Here is a 15,958-nt window from a genome sequence, read left to right as displayed (position 1 = left end):
TTCTTTCCAATTCAAGCCTATTATTTAAAAACTTAGAAACTACCCCACCAGCTTCAAAGTGTCAAAAGCTAATGGTCTGAATTGGCGTCACTAGGGTTCCGCTTCAGGGATGGTGGAGACGATCAGAAAAAGGAGAACACTGAAGGGTAAAACAGTACACAATACTGGGGAAGCCAGCACAGCTTGTATAAGGCAAGGTCGTGTAAGCTCCATAAACACGTCCAAGCTCCCTGAGGGACTGAATTGCTGGGCTAAGGACTGTGGGGATCAGGGTCTCGGGGAACATCTAGCTCAATTGGTATAATATAGTTTATAAAAAAAATGTTCTACATTCTACTTTGGTGAGTAGCATCTGGGCTCTTAAATGCCTATGAGCAGCCATTTAAGATACTCCACTGGTCTCACCCTGTTGGAAGTAAGGGAGAATATTCTGAAGGAAACCAAAGATACACAGGAAGGATTAGTGCAAATGACTAATGGACCACAACTACCAGAGCCTCCTCCAGACTGAGTCCAGCACAACTAGATGGTGCTCAGCTACCACCACCAACTGCTCTGACAGGGGTCACAATAGAGAGTCTCGGACAGAACCGAAGAAAAATGTGGAACAAAATTCTAACAACAACAACAAAAAAACGATTTACTGGCCTCACAGAGACTGGAGAAACCCCAAGAGTATGGTCCCCGGACACCCTATCAGCTCAGTAATTAAGTCACTCCTGAGGTTCACCTTCAGTCAAAAATTAGGCAGGCCCATAAAACAAAAAGAGACTAAAGGTGCACACTAGCCTAGGGGCAAAGACAAGACAACAGGAGGCAACAGGAAAGCTGGTAATAGGGAACTCGAGGTTGAGAAGTGACAATGTTGACATGTTGTGGGGTTGGTAACCAATGTCGTAAAACAATATGCGTACTGTTTAATGAGAAACTAGTTCGTTCTATAACCCTTCATCTAAAGTACAATAATAAAAGAAAAAGAGAACACATTGATGGGGGTAAGGTCTGGGGAATTAAACGGCAGTTGCTTTGTGTTTACCAAATATACTAGACCTTGGACATTGAAAAGGACACACAGGACAGAATCTCTATGCCCTGAAGTTTCCAGTGTACAGGTAGTCCCCGACTTAATGATGCACTCAAGTTACAACGAACTGCACTTACAACCATCTGTTTGTACGTCTCATCGTTAGTAATATGTACTACATACAAGGTTGTAGTGTGCAATTTCCAGATGTAATCATTCTCAAATGTTGGCTCACAGATGTTCAATGTTATAATTTATAAAGATACCAACCAAACACCCACGGCCATTAAGTCAATTCCAACTCATGGCAACCCTATAGGACAGAGAAGAATTGCCCCACAGGGTTTCCAAGGCTGTAAATCTTTATGGAAGCATACTGCCACATCTTTCTCCCGCAGAGTTGCTGGTGGGTTCAAACCGCTAATCTTTCGGTTAGCAGTCAAACGCTTAACAACTGCACCACCACAGCTCTTTTTTATAAAAAGTTGATAATAAAAGGCAACAATAATGAAAACTAAAAAAAAAAAAAAAAAATTATGAGGTATGTGACCTACATCAGAATCAACTTACAATGGAGTCATCGGAACGGAACCCGTTTTAAGTCGGGGACTATTTTATAGAAATTATGCCCCAAGACAGTATGTGACACATACCACACAGATGGAAGAGCATCAGAAATGTATACACGTACCACAACTTGAATCCTTTACCTTTATTGGCCAAACTTTTGCTTTTATTAGCACAACATTAATACTGCAGGGGCTGATAAGAGGAACAGGATTGGAAGCAGGATTAGAGAGTACCAAGAAATATACCAGGAAACAAATCAAATTTTGTGCAAATGGTACAACTGGGATCCCCAGGCAAGCTCCAAGCTACATCTCCTATTCAAACAAGGGCATCCTAGTATATACCTTCCCAGCTAAGAGTAACTGTCATGCAGGGTGGGACCAAATCTGACAGAATATTAGGAGAGCGAAGGTAGATGTTTGAAAGTCATTAAATATTTAGAATCCCTATGCTGACAATATGAAGGGTATGGCAATAACATCAGAAACTTAAACTACCAGAATCAGGCATGACAAGCAGAAGGGTTACCTTCACAGAACTTGTCAACTTACACCCACTCACATTGCCTGACGAAGTGACTTTTTTGGAGAATAATGTTATATAAAGAAACCTAAAGTTACTCGTGAAAGAAATATATATTCCACTTATGATGGAACAACTGGAAAAAAAAAGAAAACCACAAACCTGGAAAATATATTATAAAACAGACAAATCATTAGTATCCAAAATAGATGAAGAATTCCTACCAATCAGTTAAAAAGGCAAACAGAAAAATAAGCCCCTCCAAAATGAACAAAAGAAACATAAATGTCGAATAAATACACAAAAATATGTTCAACCTTAAACAGTAGTAATCAGCAAATGCAAACAAAATCCGCAGTGAGAAACTATTTTAAACTCATCAGATTGGCAAAGTAAGCTGAACAAGGTCAAGCACTGAAGGGGATGTAGAGCAATAAGACTTCTCACACAATGCTCTAGGCAGTGGAAATTGGCCCGACCACTTTGGGACATAACTTGACAAAATCCAGTAAAACTACAGATGCTCATAACTACTGACTTAGCAATTCCACTGCTAGATAAAATGAGAAACCCTTACACCTATCCATCCTGGATGTTCAACAACGCTCAGCAGTAGTTTTGTAATAGTGAAAAAACTGGAAACAATGCAAATGTCCACACACTGATGACTGGATGAATGTGGCATCTGATCCAATGGAGTCTGGGCAGTAAAAATGAACTATAGCTCCACACATGACAACATGGTTGAACCTCACAGCGCTACATGGAAAACTAAAGTCACAAAAGGATACACAGTGTGATTCTATTTGTTAAGATACAAACACATGCAAAAATTAACTTGTTTTACAATATATCAGGTGAAACTATAGTGAATATCAGGGTAATAACAAGAAATTGAGAAGCAGAAGAGAAGACAAAAGATACTGACAGGCGGGGATTCACAGGGGACTTGAACAGTACACAATGTTCTTGTTCTTAGGCTGGGTGGTGGACACTGGCCTGATATAACAAAGGACTGGACAATAGATAAATAGTCAGAAGGATGGACGGATAGACTATCTTTTATATGGATAAAGTATTCTGATTAAAGATTTGTAAAGAAAAATACACTTTTCTTTTTTTTTTTTTTTAATAGGGAGACTTGAGCACGTTTAGGAGCTCTGGTGATGCAGTGGTCAAGAGCTCGGCTGCTAACCAAAAGGCTGGCAGTTTGAATCTATCAGCCATTCCTTGGAAACCCTATGGGGCAGTTCTACTCTGTCCTATAGGGTCACTATAGAGTCACTATGGTTTGAGCATGTTTACGGTGAAGAATAAGAATAAATAGAAAAGATGCAACAGAAAAGATGATGCAGCAAGATTCCAGAGGCGAAGGAGGCATGGCGCCCAGAGCCGCTGCCACTCAGCCTTGGAGAAGAGGGTTAACCGAAGACACAAAGAGGTTCTGTGACAGACAGAGAAACTGAGGGAGTTTCCTTAAGGTGGTTTAGATGTTCACAGTAAAATGCATTTACCCTACCATGTTTTTTTTTTTTATTGAAACGGGGATGGAAACCCTGGTGGCATAGTGGTTAAGTGCTATGGCTGCTAATCAAAAGGTCAACAGTTCAAATCTGCCAGGCACTCCTTGGAAACTCTATGGGGCAGTTCTACTCTGTCCTATAGGGTCGCTAAGAGTCGGAATCGACTCGATGGCAATGGGTTTGGTTTTTTGGTTTTTGTTTTTTTTTTATTGAAACCCTACTCTGCTGAGGCTTCACACCCCATCCCCCTTTGTTTACCGCCCTTGCAAAAGAGTGGTGTCTCTAACTGCCCTTTGTTCCCAGCCCTCCACCCTTGCAAACCACAGCCTCCAACTACAGTTTGTAGTTGGCGCCACATCTTTGCGCATGCGTGGGCCAGGATCTTGGTGCATGTGCGGATCTGAAGCATTGTGTCCTTAGCTGACCCCAGACGTGAGCATCACTGCAGGGGAAGATAATCTCTGGTGCACAGTTCCACTTGAGCCCCAAAGTGAGAAGTCCCACAACTCGGACTTCCTATAAAACTCAGCATGACTCAGCACCAGGATCTCCAAATTGGGGCATGGAAGGGTTCCACATGTAGGGTTTCAGGTGTCAATCCCTTTGCCACTGGAGGGCATAAGAGGTCCCCAGTCCCCTCCAGCGAGGAGCAGGCGGTTTTCTGGCCTCCAGGCCCCAGTTGCTCCTTGTCTGTGCAGACAATAAAGTGCCATTTTGTTTCCCTTGCATTTGGTACCCATCTTATTTCAATCAGGTAATAGGACAGGACAAGAACCCGAGGAATTTGGTTACACTATCATCCCTGGAAATCCTGGTGGTGTAGTGGTTAAGAGCTATGGCTGCTAACCAAAGGTCGGCAGTTCGAATCCACCAGACATGCCTTGGAAACTCTATAGGACAGTATTACACTGTTCTTTAGGGTGCTATGAGTTGGCATCAACTTGATGGCAACGAGTTGTTTTGTTTTAAATCACCCTACTGGAGCCCTGGTGGTGCAGTGGTCAAGAGCTTGGCTGCTAACCAAAAGGTCAGCACTTTTAATCCACCAGCTGCTCCTTGTAAACTCTATGAGGCACTTCTACTCTGTCCTACAGGGTTGCTATGAGTTGGAATTGACTCTACAGCAATGCATTTGAATTTTTTCTTTTTTTTTTTTTTTTTTTCGTTTGATCATCCCTACTGGAACCCTGGTGATGCAGTGGTTAAGAGCCTGGCTCCTAACCAAAAGTCAACAGTTCGAATCCACCAGCTGCTCCTTGGAAACTCTACGGGGCACTTCTACTCTGTCATATAGGGTTGCTGTGAGTCAGAATCAACTCGATGGCCATGGGGGTAATCATCCCTACTACACTGTAAATTTTGACAGGGAAAAGCCAGGTCTTATCCATGTTTGTATCTTCTTCTTTGCCTGACACAATGACTTGCACACATAAGATTCTAAGTATAAAAATGATATATCGACTAATACATAACACCATGCCTGGTGCAGACTCCATCCACGCCACCTAAAAGGACACCAACTCAGATCGGTAACACTCAGCAGAGTAAGTATATATAGAGGTGGGCCACCAAGGAGAAGAACACCTAGAAATAGGTCACACTCACAGGAAAGGAAGCATTTGGTGTGCCAACCAGATATCCAAGCAAAGACCTAGCTCTTTGCAAACAGGAACCTAACTTATTCTACGATGCACATTTTAGACACCTATGTCCACCACTCCTGTCAGTTTGTTGCACTGTGGTGGCTTCCATGTTAATATGATGCTAAAAGCTATGCCACCAATATTTCAGATACCAGCAGGGTCATCCGTGGTGGACAGGTTTCAGCAGAGCTTCCAGACTAACACACACAAGAAAGGGCTGGTAATATACTTTAGAATATTAACCAGTGAAACACTATGGATCACAACAGACCAATCACTAGAAGGGAACATCGTGTTTGGTGAAGTAGAGGGCCAGCAAAAAAGCAAGGAGGTCCTCAAGGGGATGAACTGACAAAGAAGCCACATCGATGGACTCAAACATGCTAATGAGCATGAAGATGGTGCAGGGCTGGGCGGTGTTTCATTCTGTTATACATAAGGCTGCCATGAGTCGGAGCCAACTCAACAGCAACTAACAACAACAACAACATATCACCAATATTCCATCCTTAATGTAACCAGGGCAAGGCTTTGACACAAACTTCTCCGACCTTCTCCCAGTGCCCCCCCAGGCAAAGCTAGTCTCTCTATCCTCTGTACCTCGGTGATGAAATCCTTTCCACGTGGTACCATAAGCATTGACTTTTGTTTCGTGGGTACCATGACATCCTTAAGGGCAACTACGAGACTCACTTTTCTCTAGTCCCAGAAGGACTTCAATGGATATCTGAACACACAAACCAATGATGATTACCTAAAACTGGAAAATGTTCATGCACCTACTTACAGGGTTTTCCCAAAAGAGTCACTTTTAAATTTTAATGAAGAGATTCTTTTTCTAAAAGATTATCTTCCACTGTAGAGATTTTTCTTCCCTTGGCCTATGTACAGTCTTCTAAACGTCACAGGGGCTCAATAAATGGTAAATTCCTTCCTGGTACCATCATGGCCCAGAGCTGCCCTGGAGATGACTTCAGAGGTTTGTGTTCCGTATACCATATGAAAGGACATTAGCAGCCTGAGTCAGCCCAATGGGAAATGAATGTGTATTATTTGAGGACGTGACTCAGTACCCTTCTTAAAACACCTCTCTGAGGAAAAAACAATCAGATCGTCATCGAGATCACCCACATCACAATGACTACATCTAAAAAGGCTGAAAGAAAAGTTGAAGAAACTAACTTAAGAAGAAATGATGTAAAATTATATAAGCTACTAGGAAGAGTCTCACTGCAACACACAAAAATACATCTATGCTACAGTCAACTTCTAAAAAGCAGCTGCCGCTGAGCTGATTCCGACTTCTGGCGCCGTCATGTGTGTCAGAGGGGAGCTGTGCTCCATGCGGTTTTCAGTGACTGGTTTTTCAGGAGTAGATCGCCAGGCCTTTCTTCCGAGGCACCTCTGAGTGGACTCAAACAGCCAGCCTTTCAGTTAGCAGAAGAGGAAATTAACTGTTTGTGCCATCCAGGGACTCCAGTCAACTTAAATGTGTAATAAAATATCTTCACTGACTGCTCAAATTCATAATCTAATTTCATGCTTTTAATTAATGTATTCTACTCTAAGAGATAACATTCGTGGTGGCAGAGGCCTTCTTCAGAGGTAACAAATAACCACAGAACAAATGAAGTTTTGTCTGTTGCTTGCTAGTTTCATTTTGTTTCTGTTCTTCATCCTAAGTTAAAATAAAAACCAAACCCAGTGCCGTCGAGTCGATTCCGACTCATAGCGACCCTATAGGACAGAGTAGAACTGCCCCATAGAATTTCCAAGGAGTGCCTGGTGGGTTCGAACCGCCGAACCTTTGGTTAGCAGCCGTAGCACTTAACCACTACGCCACCAGGGTTTCCATCCTAAGTTAGGCAGGGCAATTTATTCTAAATGAATTTTTAGCCACTTCAAAATCATGTGATTTACTATTCAAGTAGCACAACAGAGTAGTTACCTTTGGTGACAGGAAGCCTTGGTCAGCCCTCACCACCACTATCTAACTATTTGATCCCGATTACCTCTCTAAGCAACTCTAAAACGGGGACAATAACAGCATCCACCTCAAGGTTAAATGCAATAATGCATACAAAGGATATGGCGAGGTGCCTGATATACAACCCACGTCGGCTATGATCATCGCTCTCTCTAGCTTTTCAGTTTCTGCACATCTACAAGAACTTTAAAGAAGAAGAATCTATATCAGCAAGTTTTATGACTTCTTGGAAGTTCTTGTTAAAAAGAGAAAAATAAAAAAAACAGGGCAGAACAGGACAGGAAAGAAAAGGAACTGAAAGGAAAAGGGAAAGAAAACGATAGAAAAAAGATGGAAAGAATGGCAAAACTGAACAAGAAGGATGACGTGCACGTGGCCAGCCTTTCTCTGTTACTTGTTGTTGTCGTTAGCTGCCGGCCAGTCAGCCCAACACATGGCAACCCCACACACAATGCAACAAAACACTCCCCGGTCCTGTGCCATCCCCAGGATCACTATCAGACTGTTGTGATCCATAGGCTTTTCACTGACTGCTTTTCAGAAGTAGATCACCAGGCCGCTCTTCAGCATCACAGCAACAACAAGCCTCCACTGACAGATGATGGTTGCGCATGAGGTGCACTGGCGAGGAATCAAACAGAGATCTCCTGAACTAAGAAAAAAAAAAAAACCCGATGCCGTCAAGTTGATTCCAACTCATAGCAACCCTAGAGGACAGAGTAGAACTGCCCCATACAGTTTCCAGGGAGCGCCTGGTGGATTTGAACTGCCAATCTTTTGCTTAGCAGCCGTAGCTCTTAACTACTACACCACCTGGGTTTCCTCTCCTGCACAGAAGGCAAGAATTATACTACTGAACCACCAATACCCACCTCTATGCCTTAGAAAGTGGGAAAACAGCTGCCTTGTTTGCAAATAATGTTTGTGGTTAGTGATTGTCAGGCTCACAGCTTGAAAACTTTGACTACAGGCATCAAAACACATTTGAGTATGAGAATACAGTGCAGAACTTTGTCATAATAACTTCCTATAGGGTCACTACGAGTTGGAGTAGACTCCAGGGCAACAGGTTTGGCTTTTTGGTTTCCAGAAAATCTCTGATGAAATCGCCTCTTCTTCCATTTCTCTAGTCTACCTCTCTTGCAAGGTATTTAACTTAAATTTTATCTGCATGATTTCCTAACAACTTGAAGCACTTCCCATCATCACTGTGAAACTCTCCAACACACTTCATCTTCGGAGTCTTTTTTTACTTTTTCACTTTGTGTTCTCCTCAAGAATACCTGACATCACTGATCTAACTGGAGAACTGCAGTCTCGTTAATGCGCAATAATGACCTGGAAGCCTGTTTCAGAAAACTATATTCAGCCAATTACTGTGTGAATGAACCTTGTAAAAACCCATTAAGGATACTGGAAAGCGTACAACGAAACACAATTGAAGTGACAACTGATATGTCAGCTGACCACTCCTTCATTTGCTCTCTGAGCCCTGGCCCCTAACACCAGGCAAATCTTTGTCTAAAAAGCAATACAAAAACACGCCACAAGTATCAGCAGTTAACTCCTACTCAAGACGTGAATAAATCTTACATATTTGCTCCCAGAATTTTGTGTTTTTATTGAGATGCATATACATCTATTAAATGGAGTTTCCTCTCCTTCCTGCTTCTTAGTCTTCCCCCTCCCTGTCCCCCCTCTAAAATCAATCACACAATCCAGAATTGTGAAAACAGAGATGAGGAAAGACCATACGGGCTAATCTGGTCCCCCCACTTGGTTAAAAATAGTATCTGTGACATCCAGGACTCAAACAAAACAAAACCTGTTGCCATCGAGTCAATTCCAACTCACAGCAGCCCTGAAGGACAGAGTAGAACTGCCTCACAGGGTTTCCAAGGAGCTGCTGGTGGATTCAGACTGCTGACCTTTTAGTTAGCAGCCAAGCTCTTAACCACTGTACCACCAGGGCTCCAGCATCAAGGACAGCCTGTTTAAATGTTTCCTGCAACAGGGAGCTTGCTTTCTCTTAAGGGAATGCTCTGCTGATAAGTGGCTGTAACCATTAGAAAAATTTTAAATATTAACAACATCATCAATTACTTTTTATTAAATGTTTACTATGTGTCAGACCCTGTGCTAAGCCCTTCATGTGTAACGCCTCAATTAACCCTCATAAGGACACTCTAAGGTAGGTACCGGGCTCATTTAAACTATGAGACAATCAAGGGCCACAGGGGCAGCTGTCACCGACACAGTTTTCAGGCACCAAACCCAGGTCTCACAACTTTTACTCACAGGCCTTAGTTTTGATGTCTGGGTTCCCTAACCTCTAGGACAGGCCTTTCAGTATTTGAAAACAGTCAGTGAAGAATCTGGCACTGTACTGGGCTTTGCCCCCAAGTCTTCCTCTGCAGAATGGAAAGGAATCTTTGAGACCTCCCCAGATGGAGGTGACCAAAGAGGAAGAACAAAAAGTCAGGTCTCCCCTCGCAGCCCAGGCAGCACTGCCTCCTGCACACATTGCCATCCACCTCTTCAGATTCACCTCAATTCTTATTCTCCAGCTCATGACCTTACCCCATGTCTCCCACACCACCCAGCTCTCTATCGGCTGCAGGTCCCAGCAACCAGCCCCGAGCTGAGCCGCCTGCCACAGCCCACACAGTCAATGCTGTCTGCAGGGGAGAGCAGGCCCCACCACACTCCATGTCGGTCCCTCCCCATGCACTGCCCACACAGCCAGCACCCTCTCAGTGGCTAGCCCAAACCAACTTCCTCTGCACGATTCACACTCTGAAAAATGCCTATTTTAAATTTATATTCAAATAATGACTTTTTAAAAACTCACAGCTCTGAAATAAAGTTTAGAAATAATCACTTTTATTAGCGATGGTCCTACAGAAATGAGCTGGAAAGAACTTTTCTTTCAGAAAAGTTATACACATGATGGAACTTACAGGCACATACACACATGGTGTCAATTAGAGACACGGGTAGAATTTAATCAAAGACTTGTCCTTCCACTTTGTCTCATTTGCATCAGCACTGATAACACCGAGAGTGGCCTACAACAGAAAATCATAGACCTTGTCCATTCTTTCAAGGGGTTTTATTGTATTTACAAGGTATCTGCTGAATTTGGGGCATTGTACTAAATGCAAAAAGGAGCCCTAGTGGCACAGTGGTTAAGCGCTAACCGAAAGGTCCACAGATGAAACCCACCAGCCACTCCTCAGGAGAAAGATGTGGCAGTCTACTTCCGTAATGATTACAGCCTCGGAAACCCCATGGAGCAGGTCTACTCTGAATCAATTCAATGGCAAGGGTTTTTTCTTTTTTTTTTCTTTATACTAAATGCTATATGGACAAGAAAAGATTACACATTGGCTTTGTGCTCAAAGAGTTTGTAAGGCAAGCTGCAGTCATGTGAAATGCCACAAAGGCCTCTGAGAGATTAAAGGGCAATATGTCAACAAATAACAAAATCATAAAATACAAATCCGATGCCTAAGTGCTGAACAGGAGGATTCTCAATAACAAGACGGCTTAGAAAAGTTTAAAAAAGAGTTGATGGTGAGTCAACTCCAACTCATGGTGATCCCAGGTGTGTCAAAGTAAAAGCTAAAAACCACAGTTTTCAATGGCTGATTTTTCAGAAGTAGATCGCCAGGACTTTCTTTTGAGGCACCTCTGGGTACACTCGAACTTCAAACCTTTCGGTTAGGAGTCGAGCCGGTTAAGTGTTTGCACCACCGAGGAACTCCCGTAGCAAAATTAGATGTGAAAAATTAAGTTCTTTCAGAGTCAACATGGGGACAAGTCAAGGGAACAATATGAGGAGAGAAAGATGGTGCCACTACCCCCATACGTAAATACATGAAAATGAGTGTATAAATGAGGTTGAGGGAGCAGATAGTGTTTTTCAAGAGAGCTGCGAATGAAATTCTGGATTCCCTACCTGAATTCACCAGCTGCTGTTCCATCACTCCACAGCCGAGAACTTCCAGCCATTCTCCATGGAAGTTGATCTCCATCTCAAAGGACGGGTGAGTAAAAGGAAAGTAGCAGTCTACCCATCTTATCTCCAGCCCTGCAGAAGTGCCAAAGAAAAACAAAAAACTAGCGTTAAAAAGCAGCCTACCATTTCTTATGATTAAACCTGTCCCTCCACTAATGACGCCAATTACTGCATTCTAAGTAAAATAAATAGCAAACAAACCAATTTGTAACACTTAAGGATGAGGCAATAAATCTTAAAACTCCTGAAAAACTGGGCATGTCTTTTCCAATATGAAAAACTCTTTGTGCAGTTCCAGGACTCCTGGAAACCAAATCAATCACCTATCCAATCCCTGCCACCACCTGGCAGAAGGAAAAAATAGGCCTCCCCTCATGGGAGCCCCGAGGAATTCTGCTAGTTTCTTTAATTTTTTTAATTAAGTTTATGAGCACTAATGAAGAAAGTTAAATCAAAGTTAAACACAGTAAGATCTATCAGCTAAATTTAAGCAACATTTAAAAAGTCAAAACACTTTTCCTGCAGATGGCTGATAAGCCCACTCACTTCTAAACAAAAAAAGGTACATGCTGAACGCGGGGATGATTTCTCAATGACCAAATGAAACCTGCTGCCATTGAGTCTAGTATGACTCACAGCGACCCTAGAGGGTTTCTCAAGGAGCACTCAAAAATACAGCATTTTTGAATAATATCATCACTAACAAAGGAAAAGACATTGAAAACAACTAAAACCTTCAAAGAGCAGAGGTCACTACAAGCAGTGAAAGCAGGCAGATGCCCCTGTGGGGACCAGTGGAAGAAGTGAGCAGTTTACAAGGGTCTGCACTGAGAAAACAAGGTTTTCTCTCCCGAGACCATCTGCATTTTAAAGCTTACAGAAATCAGAACATAAAACAAATGAAAATAATAACAATCATTGTTTCTATTTTTTGAGCACTTACTATGTCTCTGTTATCCCATGTCACAGAGAGGGAAAAAAAACAGGAGAGAAGTATCTTACCCAAAGTTACACAGCTAGCAGATGACCAGGGAATCCCAGATCTGCCCAACTCCAAAATTCCTGCTCTTAACAATTAAAATAGAAGGTCCTGCCCATCAAAAAAGATATTTCAAGAACCAAAAATCAAATGGAGCAGGATCATGAAACACAAAGTCCTCTCCTATGCCCCAAATGACACAGGACAAAGTGGGTTGCTTCTTGCATTGTTCTGGTTTAATTGCATTTCTTTTCCTGATTACCTGCTGTCTACGACAAGTGGCAATCAATTTCTGTTCACAACAGTAATACAATACCCTCCTCTTTTTAAAAATAAATGCACTGAGGTATAATACCAGTACCAGTTACCATCAAGTCTCTTCTGACTCATGGCAACCCCATGTGCATCAGAGTAGAACTGTGCTCCACAGGGTTTTCAATGGCTGATTTTTCAGAAGTAGATCAGCAGGCATTTGGGCAGATTCAAACCTCCAACCTTTTAGTTCGCAGCCTAGTGCGGTAACCATTTGTACCACGCACGGACTCCTGAGATATAAAAGACATACAATAAAATGCACACATACAAAGTGTACAATTTGATAAGTGTTGACATTTATTTACACCGTGAAACCATCACCACACTCAAGACAATGACCATATTCATCATGTCCAAAAGTCTCCTCATGTCCCCTGTGATCCTGACCATCTGCCCACTGCCCCTGCCTCTTCTCAACCCCCACATCCCCAAGCAGCCACAGCTCTACTCCCTGGCACTAGAGATTAGTTTGTGTTTCTTAGAATTTTATAAAAATGGAGTCATCAAGTACGTACTCTCCTTTTGTCTAGTGTCTTGCACTCATCGTATTACAAGATTCATCAGTGTGGTTTTGTGTATCAAAAGCTCATTCCTTCTTATTGCTGAGCGGCTTTCACCAACACATTTTCTAACATGGAAAAAAGCTGGCCCTGTCACTATCACAGGGAAATGTCCACAAGTCCCCTGGGGAGTCCCAACTCTCTTGCTTGGAGGCTCAGGTGTGTGCGGAGCAGTGTATTTGCAATTGCATTCTGAGAAGAGGTTATCTGTATACCTGTATGTCTGCCCATCTTTGGGACCAGCAATCCTCTACCAATATTTTTATTAAAAAGCACCAGAAACAATCCTGCTGGCAAACAGGAAGGTGTGAAGCACTGGGATAGATAACTGAGTGCAGAAGGACAGACAGACAAAACAATCTTTATCATTCTCCTTTGTAACTCCTGGCAGGTAAGCACAACTCACTTTCTGAAAACAATTTAGAAAAACAAATTCTGGGTACATGCCTGTTTATACATGGCTGGAATTTTACCTAAAGCAGGAGCAGTACTCAGGGTTAACATTGTGATTTCATTGCGATATAATGAAATGTGACCCAAGTGCCTGGAAAACCATAGTTGGGGAGGTCAACATAACCTAATTCTCCTTGTATATCTTTACTTAATCCCTTGGACAGACCGAATCAAGTAGGATCACTTCAGCTTATAAAGCTTTATAGCTCAGATCTATAATATTTTAGGTTCCACCTACCCAGAATTTTAAAGACATTAACAAGCACTTAAAATAATAGCAAGTGTGACTGAAGTCATTCCATTATTAATGCTTAGTACACCCTATCTACTTCCTGAAGTGACTGGGTGGTGCCAACAGTTAACGTGCTCACCTGCTAACCAAAGGGCTGCAGATCCGAGTCCACTCAGAGGAACCTCAGGAGAAAGTCCTCATGATCTACTTCTGAAAAGTCGGCTACTGAGAAACCCAACAAAGCCCAGTTCTACTCTGACACAGAGTTGCCAAGAGTCGGAGTCAACTCGACACAGCCAGTATATAGTGTAAATACTTACTGTATAAGGTCTGATGGAAAGCTAAACTTGTACAGATACAGAGCCTTCAAACATGACCCATGTGAGGTTTGGTATCGATGGTGCTAGTATAACACAAAGATCAAATTAAAAGTGATGTGACGATCTTTCTCCTTCTCCAGGAACCTTCTACTGAAGGGCTTTTTATCACTTCAAAAATTAGAAAAAATATATAACTTGGGATAAAAAATTTTCATAATGTTGAATAAATTCTTAAGATGAAAGGCCCATTACATCCCCACTTTGCTCATTTTTGTGACATGGTTTAAGACCTTGGCCATCCTGGCCCTCCATTTTTTCTCACACCATCATCCTACAGTTGCCTCATTCAATAGCAATGAGACTAACTGGTCTACATCAAAAAGTACACACTTACATCATAAAAAGGCAGGGAGGTTAGCCAGACTCACTCAGAATCCATGAAGATGATAAACATAAATGATCTGTGGAGCAGAACCCATCAATAATATCACAGAATCTATGAAGACACGGAGTGTCAAAAGTTGTGCCCAATGAGTTTGGGAAATTTTTAATCCTTCCTCCTCTTCATATCCTTTGCTAAAACATATTTCTTTTTCAATCTACGTGACCCTGTCAAGAATGCCAAATCTATAAACCATCCACTTCTTCTGTTGCACTACATATCGGATTTCTTCAGTTCTTAAGTTTGGCTTCCTTCAATTAGCAGGCAAAAACCAAACTCTGTGAAATCCTACTTTTGGAGCCAACTACAGCTCTCTTCCAAACAAAATATGTGATTATTTGAAAGTAAATTATATTAGCAAATGTGTACCTTTGCCAAAACAGTTTTTTATATATTCTAACAATTTAAATTTAAGTTACATATGACACATTAACAGTGATTTTTTTTTTTAATCACTGGTAGAATTATTTATTGAACACATTTATATGATGCCAGAAATACACTTTCTCCTTGACTTTCCTCCATGACCTCAAAATTATAGTAAATACTATTATATCTGGCTGAAAAAGCACCTCAACATGCTCCTTTTATTAAATGATTTGACATTGGATAACCGGCTCAAAACTGAGTACGGCTTGTTTCAATATGTCAAGGTTGGGACTCAATGAAAATACTCACTACAAACTACGAGTTTTCTGTTATACAGTAATATAAGAATTTTTATTAAGTATGTCCAAGTCATAATGATTCGTTATGCATTAGACTAAAAAAAAAATTGGGGTTACGAAGGAAAATTAAACACACATGTATTACTTACACCCACTCCTCACTTACGGCTAGGTTCCAAAGACCAGGTCATTATGCAAAAAATCAGCAGAGGATGACCACATCAGAACCCAAAATGAAGGATGACTACATCATCACATAACTGCCAAATTACATCACTGCATAACTGCCAAATCACTAAGAATCGGGATTCGTCAAGTTGACACATAGCTATCACAACCAGCATTACTCTCCCTTCATACCAGACATACATTACTAATGTGCAAAATAGTTGGATAGTAGATTTTTTACTATTGTCGTAAATGTGAAATGTACAATAACGAGATAGTGAGGAGTACTTGTATCTAATGCAAAACAATGCCGAGTTTTTTTTTCTTTTTATCCTCTCCCACATTGGACTAATTTACTAAACTGTGTTTACAAAGGAAGCTCAGAGCTTTTTTCAATATGGTCTCAGAACTCTGTGAGTTTATAGCAACTCTCAAAAATTATACACATTAATGTTTGGCCCGGAGCCAAGCAGACAAAAGCGTACTTTTGAATAAACCAATCTTGAGTTCAAATCTCAGATCTGTGCCTTT

General features: G+C 41.6%; 1 protein-coding gene across 20 annotated transcripts in view; it reads right to left on the bottom strand.

The window, feature by feature from the left end:
- The window catches only part of FARS2 (phenylalanyl-tRNA synthetase 2, mitochondrial), a 648,562-nt gene that overhangs the window by 407,656 nt on the left and 224,948 nt on the right, over nucleotides 1–15,958 (bottom strand). For all 20 annotated transcript variants that reach the window (XR_007517143.1, XR_007517141.1, XR_007517145.1 and 17 more), the window contains one exon: nucleotides 11,231–11,362. Coding sequence is in view for 15 of the 20 variants with exons in the window: in XM_049882699.1 (XP_049738656.1) it covers nucleotides 11,231–11,362 (132 nt within the window). In the remaining 5 variants the exon portion in view is untranslated. The remainder of the gene's footprint in view (nucleotides 1–11,230; nucleotides 11,363–15,958) is intronic.

Source organism: Elephas maximus, chromosome 1, assembly GCF_024166365.1.
Source record: "Elephas maximus indicus isolate mEleMax1 chromosome 1, mEleMax1 primary haplotype, whole genome shotgun sequence".
Taxonomy (NCBI): Eukaryota; Metazoa; Chordata; class Mammalia; order Proboscidea; family Elephantidae; genus Elephas; species Elephas maximus.
The sequence above is the reverse complement of the archived record's forward strand: the minus strand, read 5'-3'. Positions and strand labels throughout refer to the sequence as shown.